Genomic DNA, 9,334 nt, shown 5'->3' on the forward strand with positions numbered 1-9,334 from the left:
GAATGATCTGTTGGTGGGAACAAAAGTTCGTACTTCATTTCGTATCGTGTCTACGTGCTTTTAAAAAAAAAAATTGGCGATTGTACAATTTTCAGCTTTCACAGAAATTTTTTAGAAATTTTTCGGGTACGTAACACAGATGCGCGAAATGAGAAGAAAAATTTCTATTGTATCTTATCCATCTCGCGTAGTTTTCTGTATATATGTGAAAAAATTACCAAACTCACAAGAGACGTGTATAATAACCGTTCGAAAGTAGAGATTTTAAGCTTCGGTTAAATTCGGCCTCTTTGAAATTTAGATTAATTTCGCTTCGTTTCTACACCCCCGAGTACATACCCGAGTAATCTCTGGGAAAAACAATCGAATTATCTACAATCTGAAGATTCCTTACGCTCGGTGAAGCGTTATTCAGATTGAGATTTGGGCTCGATAGAATAATCACTTGACAAAAGTATCTAACTTCGCGATGAAATCATGCAAGAGGAAGTCCCCGATGTGAACGTCTTCCGTGGCTGTGTGTAAACAAAGGTTGCCAGATGCCGCGATCCGGGGACTCATTAATTCTACAAGGTTGCTCGATAAAAATTCGGACCCCCCGACAAAGTGGCGCGGGACTTGCTTTCAATAACAAAGTTAGCTGTAATCCAAGATGCCGCTAGCACGGCCATCACGTGGAAGGACCTCCTGGTCAGGGGGATGGACCCAGGCCCCTCGTGCGTGCGCCACACCCGAGGCCCGGCCTCGGGATCCGTAGGCGCTGAACTTCTAGTATTACACGGACTGCACGGATTAGTCCGCGAAACAAACAACGTGTCACCGTGTTTTGGCCAGTGCCAAGTACTTTCAGTTTCCGAGAAAGGCGGAACGGTGGGAATTCGCGATCAGGTTCGCATCGATGCCTCATGGCAACATTGTTGCCCAATCACGCCTGTAAGTCTCGCAATTTCTTTGTTCCGCCAAGTGTGTGAGACCTAACGAGCGACTCTGTTTCCTCCTCTTCGAAAGTTACTAGATTCATCGTGTCGAATTACACGCAATTTAAGTTACTTCTTATTTTTTATCATTTTCATAAGTCGCCACTGCTTCTGCTCGGTATGTTCGTAATTTAATTAAGTCACTAGAGTTAAACAATTTAACAAAAAAAGAAAAAAAGTGTATAAAATTTAATACAAATTTCGTTTATCACTTACTAAATGCATTCACTTTAAAGCCACAGGAATGGATTAATTTACATTTTCACACGTTAAAAATAACAAAATGTTATTTAACTTGAAGGATTGGATTTCTATGCTTTGATCTAACAAGGAAAAGCGATAGATACGGATACTAAAGCTGGGGCTTTTGATGTTATCCATATTTCCAAATATACCAATTGTATCCCTTTCACAATCGTCATACGTGTTGCAGTCGCGCATCCGGCGACGAAATTATCGTCGAATTCCTGCCAATCGACTTATGTCGAGACGAGACGGCGGTATGCCTTACACGAGGGATCGTTGCAAGCATATCAAGTGGCATCGAACGGACTTCGACGTAATTTGAACTTCTGCGTAATTCGATTTTACAACTTCCTCGCGAATCGGCTCTTTTATTGACGCGAAGAATCATAATGTCTTCGTGGAGTTACATCCTTTCGATGTGTGTCGCGACTGCAAAATGTAGAATTAGCATTATAATTTCATAGTCAACTGTTTCCTTCCTAAAAAAGAAAAATTGTTATGGGTGTGCTTTATATTTCGTAACCCGTAATTAAATTTAATTTGTAATTTAATTTCATTTATCGCCGATAGAATTATTATCCATAGAATTGCACTGATTGTGAGATACGAGGAACATGAATACAATTGTTGAGACATCAGCAGTGCTGTTTGCTATAAAGCCTTCCAGAAACGAATCGGAATGATGATTGACGTTACAATGAAACAATACATTACGCATAACTAGAATGCAATAAGAATATTTATACACTTAGGCTTAAATATTAATGAAGTATCACGTACACACGAGAAATGTATGAAGGTTAAAAATATAAACGATGAAAGGGATCGAAACAATAGAAGAAGTAGAATGCGATGTTCGATGCAGATTGATCAGCAACTAAACAAGAGCGTATAAATTCGCCGTATCTGAATCCATTTGTTTAAATCGAATCTGATTTAATTTTCGGAATAATTATCGCTAAATTCGTCATCACAATTTAGGATGTCTTGAATTGAGGGGAAAGATGAAAGTGTCCCTATTTAGACACCCTGCAACGTTTTCCTTTTCTTATTTTCCGTAAGTCGGTCGAGGTAAGGTCTCATCTTGAGGCGTAACGATCCCGAGCTTTTTTTTTCAAGGCAACTGGAGGGAGACGTAGCAAAGCAGTCCTAAAATTATTTCTCTTATCGGTCAATCACAGTGTCAGATATATATATATATGTGTGTGTGTGTGTGTGTGTGTGTGTGTGCTATCCTCTATACATACATACGTGCAAGCACACCGCACGCGTAACAGCGACCGACGAGAGATCGAGATCCATATCGGAAAAGACAAGGTGCCTCTGTTCTACGTGAGGATTCTCTGGCCATCCTCCTCTTCACCTTCACAGATGTGAGCTGTGAAGTAAGTATAGGTCTTCGTCCTGTTTCATTGCCTTCTCGTTCTCTTAATAAGCAACAATGGAAATTCCTCTTCGCCGCGTTTATGTTATATACGAGAAGATTAAACCTTTGTATTCGCTATGTCGGATGCGTCGTTATCTAGCTTTAATTACGCGACTTTGTCGCGGAAAAATCTGAAATTACTTGTCGGATTCATCTCTCTCTCTCTCTCTCTCTCCGTGTCTACGTCTCGACGAACTAAATAAACGACGTGAGATCTTCGGTCTTTATGAAGTTCATAAATATTCTCAGCTTATAAATTCTGTTAAGATTGATAGCGAATTATATGGCTTCATCAACGTCGGTTAGCGTTATGATTATCTGCGATCAAACAGGCGCTGCGAAACAGCTATAATTATTGCTCCGGAGTCGGCATTATTATTCATGCTATTGTCGTACACCGTGAAAGGCTGCTCGTCGTCATGCATCGCGCACTTGAAATTCGCCGCACCGGGCATTTTCAGGCATTTCGAGGGCACGTCGAAAGTGGAGACCGTTCACGAGTGTGCGTGTGTGTGTGTGTGTGTGTGTGGAGCGAAGGCGATTTCTGGAGTGCGAGAATGCGACGACGATTCCGGTATATCGATCGGTCGATATAAAAAGATCCGACCATGGCCGTGTCGCTTTCCTGGCGACTAGATTTTTCATTCATTTGGCTCCATCCTGGTTTTGCGATGCAATTTCGTATGCGATTCGTGCGCAGTTGCATCGTGTGCGATCACATCAATCTGCATACGAATTCTCGGTCTTTCCTCCACCTCGTCCATCCTTCCCCCCCCCCTCTCCCCCTCCCGCCGTTTGCTGCTCCCCGTCTTATCTCTTCGTTTTCTTTTTCATCTTTCCTCCTTTTTCCTCCCCCTCCCTCTTTTCCCTTTTCTTTCCGCGTTCAACCTTTTCCGCCGTTACGTTGGCTACGTTTCTCCTTTATTTCCCTTTCTCTCCTCGTCTCTTTTGTTTGCACCTCGCACTTTCGGACACCCGCGAACTCCCACGAACCTCCGGTGGTTCCTATTAAATCCCGTCGGTATTGTATTCAAATTGGTTCGAGCTTTCGCGTCTCCTACCTCTACGTCCGCTCGTCTTTACCGCGTCGCTCTCTCAACCCCGTTCATCTGGTCGCTTTGCCGCTCATTAAAGGATCCATTAACGGTAGTTAGTATTTCATACAACCTTAACATAACGTAGAAAAATAGCAAGCGCAAAATGTCATAGTCTCTCATATTTAATCGGAAATAGGTAAATGATTTAAAGAGACACGCAGTTAATCTGAAATTGGTAGCTGAAGTGTTCGGGACATCACTAAAAATTTTTAATTTTACAGTTATATTTTTAACTAATTAAGTTATATGGTTTTCAACGTATTTATTATATTAGTTATATCATTGTAAGATAGGAATGTAAAAATAATGAACTCTAAGACTTTGGCTATCCACGCTTATACTTTTTATTTTCTTTTTCCAAAGGAAGGTTTCAAAGAAAACCGCTTGGATTAACCACTCCATCTGCTTATTTAAATGTTAATATACTCTAAATAACAATAGTTATAATTTGGAAACTGTGTACTGAAAAAAGTGGCCTGGTTGGACTTATGGAAATAGTAATTCTGATGGAAACGGACGAATCAGAATTTTCTGATGTTGAGATAACTAGAATCTTCTGATTGATATAATTATTCTGGTAAGAATAAGAATTCTAGTAGATTTTGTCATAAATATCGTATCAACCAGAATTTCGGCTGAATTTCTCAACTAGAATTCTAATTTTAACCAGAAAATTCGGATTCGTCCATTTTCAACCAGAAATTTTTTTTTTTTTTAGTGTACGTTTCCCTCTTTCAACTCTATTTGCAAAACGAAACATATACTTGATAACCACCAGAATCGGATAATGGGAAATAATTTCGATACTTATCGCGACGAACCGTGAGATTTTATCGTAGCACTTTAAGTCTAATTATCGCCTAATTTTTTTCGTGCGTGCGTCGGTACTTCGACTACGCTGGTCGACGCTTGAATACAAAAAAAAAAATTGCGGCTCGCAAAGAGCCGCCGCACGTTTCATCCTCCTAAGAGAGGAAGAGTGACCGTTAATTCGGCAAATTCGGCCAATTGCGTAATTCCGAAAAGAGTCGTTGACCGTCTGGACGCGCCGCGTCGGGTGGTGCAAAAGACGGAGAGTAAAAAAAATGTCGCGCGTCGCGAGGGCTGCGGGCGGTCGAACTCGCAAGAGGGAGGTAAGAGAGGAGGAGGATGATGCGCCTCCACACCAGCGTACGCCACTCACACCACCTTCTTCACGTCCAGAGCGCAATACCGGGAACCTTTTTGCCCCAAGTTAGCAGTTGTGTCACGTCGCGGCGACTACAAAGCACCGCGATTCCTCCCTGCCTTCTCCTTCCCCCTCCCCCCTCCCTCCCTCCCTCCCTCCAACCGTCTTCAGGCCCAGCCCGATGCAATACGCAACACTTGCATACCATACTTATTTCGTACTTAAGCACCGCACGGACCGCGTGTGCATCTCTGCACGCACACGAGCGTACATTTCGTCGTATATACAGGGTGAGCTGATAATTAAGTTCTCCTTCGAGCTGACATTCGTTTCTTTCTTTCGCGAAGCGTACGTTTTTCTACGAGGCATTTGTCGTCAGTTCGGTCGAATTCGAGACACGCGATATATTGAAGTTGTAACTTTCGAAGTTCAATTGTAACGACTTTACGTATCTCATTAATATCCCGAGTCTATAATCGGAGTTTGATTTTATTTATTTTGTTTCTCGCTTTGTGTCTCGCTGCCACTTCCACTTTACTTAACAGTCATTTCTTCACATTTCAGATAATTCGCATTTCATAGAGCCCGCAACGATTGAATTTTGTCATTCTTTCAACCTTTTTTTTTTTTCTGGCTGCGGTTGACAGGTAATCATTTTCCTCGATCACCCCTTACGTAAATAGATACGATGCAGGTTGTCTTCTTTCGCGAATGCGCGCGCGAATACGCTTTTCATGCCGATGAATGATGCATCGCGGACAACGCGCGCCTGCGTTAGCATCGGCGTGTAAATAATGGATTAATTAATAAAAGTGCACGCCCGCACCGGACTTCCTTCTCTCCCCCCCCCCTTTTTTATATACTCTACGTAGTTGTTATACCTTTTAGAAGATAATTTTCATATCATATACATGGGGCAGATGCAACCCGCACCTCCGAAGCGCGTCTATGCCGTTTTACTTGCGTACTTTCGTGTTAGTAAATAAAATGTAGCTCGCTTCACGCTCATTAATTTTCCTTGAGATTACATTATTGTCACAAATCGACGTTTTGTCGCAACGACGCAATACTTTTACTTTGTTAATAGTTACTCTTAATCCTCCAGAGGTGATAGTGAGCCGACACCCATTTCACTCGTTTAGAAATCTTATTACGAAAAATGTCAAACATTTCAATATTCTTTACGTCATATCTGCAGATGATTCTTTATTAAAATTATTTTGTTAAAGAGTATACTTAGTACCCATTTTTTCCCATTTATTTTTTCCAATTATCTTGGCCCCTTGAAATTGATTAGCGCTTTTTAATCCTCGACTACAGCAACGGGTTATTTGGATTTGAAGCGAAAATTTGTAGACTCCATACAGTTAGAGTATTATAAAATTTTTTAAATTGTAGATAAAAAAAGAACTTTGAACCCCTCTCTATTAATCGCCGTAAGACGGGGATTTATTTGCATTCTTCAAATACGGGCATGCTTACAACTTAAGCGTAGTTTTCATAGCTACGCTCAAGGATCGATTAACGTAAAATAAATGACTCTCACAGCGTCGGTAGACGTGTTGCAGATTTTGGCGTAAACTCTACTCCGTAGAGTTAAGCCGATTTTGAGGATCGTCCACGCTTCGCGGTCACGCCGAATGCCTCGACCGTTCGTCTATTTTTAACAGGCATATTATCGTTAGTTTCGATCGAAATGAGAAGCCGACGACCTCCTACGCTTCCTTCTTCGTCTCAGCGAACGAGAAACGATACCGCGGCGCTTCTTCGTGCGAATGCGCGGGCAAGGCGTGGTCGCGCGAGATGCAGAAACGGTGACGTAGCGTCTTGCTCGCGAATTGCTCTCGAGGACTCGTCGATTCGTTAATTGCACTGGCTTCCAGAGACTACCAGGAATATCTGAGGGATTCCTTAATTGCGCGCTCTCGTGTCTGGTAACCCGGCGAGATTACGTCAGTGATGAGCGCGCTCGATCCCTCGTCGCGACGTCTCCGTCTCGCTTCTAGAATCAATTCCGAGACAGTGGACGGAGCTCCGTATTGCCGATAATAATACCTGCATCCTTCGGATAATAAGGGAAAGGGCAATTTAATCGGACGGTCTATTCTCAAATTCACTCATAAATGAAATGAAATCGCAGAGATAGATAAACGCGCGCTCTGTGGCGCTGACTTTTGACGGGCGAGAAGAAGCAATGAGAATCGATTTAGCATGACGGTATGGGAATACCGAATGGAACGTTGCACTGAAGAAAAAAATCGTAGATTGAAGCTTAGAATAAAGAAGGGTATTCCCCGATCCTCTGCCGTCCCGTCGAACATGCAACACGCGATGATTTACGATCCTGTGTACGAAGCGCGCATTGCCGAGCATCGCCACGCAGTCGAACGAAGAAAACGCATCGCGCGTTGCACTCGAATGAATAACATCTTCCGACGATCGCGATATTTTCTTTTTATTTCTCTCACTCTCTCTCTCTCTCTCCCTCCCTCCCTCCCTCCCTCCCTTTCCCGTTACGACACCGCATTGTTCGCACGTTGGTAATTTTACGGTCCTTCCTTGGTTGATTTTTTATATCCTTCATTACACGTAGTTCTTTTATTCTCTTTACTAAAACTATCTCACGGAAATGTCGCGACAACGTAATTATGTTACGTATCATTTTAAATTCTTCGAAAATCAGTGCAATAACAGTATCTTTATTTCTCCGAGTTAATTTCAATTAATTTCAATTAATGATTCCTTCGTCGATACAATTGCGATGATAAATTACCGTGAATTCACCAGGCATCACCACTTTGTCTAATAACGTGTAGTGATCGCGATTTCAGCCGTATACCTATATAGTTGCGCTGACAAATCACGTTTTCTACGTGGTATAAATTCTAAACTTAGCGAACTGTTGTCTACGACTGTTGCAGGTGAACCGGCCGCTGACGATGAAGAAGGAAGGTATCCAAACGAGAAACAGGAAGCTCTCGTCGAAAAGCAAGAAGAAAAAGGCTGGCGGTTGCCTAGGTCTCGGTGGTGTCATGGGCGACATGATCAAGGCCAGCGGACACCTTGATCTCGACAACAAGCCCTTCCACTCAGGATTCGGATCGCCAATGGGTAAGTCGAATTCTTTCGGCTCACAAATATTTTTTCCATTTCAAATTTAATAATTCGAACAATTTCGCAAAGTCGTGTTTTACATTATGTATATTATGGTAACGCCAGAGACAGAAAGATTATCGTCTACACTCAACTCGGGAATAGTCATCTGAGGAATCTTACGTCCCAGCGGGACGAATATAAATATTATAAATGGTTATAATATCACTTTTTGTATGAATATTCTTTCTTGTTTAATTATTCTTTATGAATCTTTAAATGTAATCCGATCGAAAAAAAACCCTGCGATAAAAACGTTAATTAAAATCTTTATTTTTCTAGAAATACTGTCGCATAATAAGCTATTTAACGTACTTACTCCGTTTAAATATTTGTGTTTGGTTTCTATACCTACGTTTTTCAAAAAATTCACATTAAATTGATATCTATAATATTCTCAAATACTAATAAATTGCAAAACAATCAATAATATACAAAAAAATGTATTATTAATAATAGGGACTTTAATTGGGGGTGTAAAAATAACTCAGGCGATCGTTTAAAAAAAAAAAAATCAGACGACTTCCCGCAAGAGAAAGAGTTAAATGTAGATTTAACTTAGATTCGCAATCGTATGACATTTTTCGGTATAAACATCTTTGTAAACGAGACTCGGTACGACCGAAAAGAATCCCACCGTGTCCTCTCTTATGCGAAATTCATTGGGCACAGGAAGAGTAGTTTTAAAAGAGCGACGCTTCCCATTATCGTTCCAGGTACGTCGCAGCATCATCACACGATGCATCCGGCGATGCAGCATTACATGTATCACACGGGTGTCGGCGTGGCCGGAGGTCTTCATCAGGGATTTGCGCCACCGGCGCCGCCCCCCATCCACCCGCACTCACATTCGCATTCCCATTCTCATCACATGACGAGTCTTCAGGGTCTGCAGCTGGCGGCCACGACGAACGCAATGGTGAGTGCACGATTGTTACCTTCATCGGCGATTGGCCAAAGGCTTCGACCGCCGATAATCGATCAGGATCTACCGCGCGTAGAGTTTGTCGATTTCTCTCTCGGGTCCGTGAACCGAGTTTAACGTGCTGCAACTATCTCGCGATAGCGAAACGATACGATATCATTTGGATCCGTAATCCCCGAAATTTCAGTCTTACGTTATCGGGGGTGGAGAAAGGATTCCATTATTAATTATGTTAATTATATGGAAAATTGTGTCCCGGTGAAATGAATTAGTTTTCACATAGAAACTTGTAACAATGTGTGATGAATAAAAGTTGTCATAAACACGAGATTTAACAATGCG

The 9,334-nt window shown here is 41.9% G+C and overlaps 1 protein-coding gene across 5 annotated transcripts in view; it reads left to right on the plus strand.

Annotated features, from left to right (window-relative positions):
- The window catches only part of LOC108750089 (GATA-binding factor C-like), a 97,135-nt gene that overhangs the window by 87,147 nt on the left and 654 nt on the right, over positions 1 to 9,334 (plus strand). For 4 of the 5 annotated variants that reach the window (XM_018489331.1, XM_018489334.1, XM_018489332.1 and 1 more), the window contains exons 6-7: positions 7,836 to 8,025; positions 8,784 to 8,986. In XM_018489331.1, coding sequence (XP_018344833.1) covers positions 7,836 to 8,025; positions 8,784 to 8,986 — 393 coding nt within the window. The remainder of the gene's footprint in view (positions 1 to 7,835; positions 8,026 to 8,783; positions 8,987 to 9,334) is intronic. The other variant, XM_018489335.1, reaches the window with a different exon arrangement.

The sequence above is a fragment of the Trachymyrmex septentrionalis genome, unplaced genomic scaffold, assembly GCF_001594115.1.
Source record: "Trachymyrmex septentrionalis isolate Tsep2-gDNA-1 unplaced genomic scaffold, Tsep1.0 scaffold32, whole genome shotgun sequence".
Lineage (NCBI taxonomy): Eukaryota > Metazoa > Arthropoda > Insecta > Hymenoptera > Formicidae > Trachymyrmex > Trachymyrmex septentrionalis.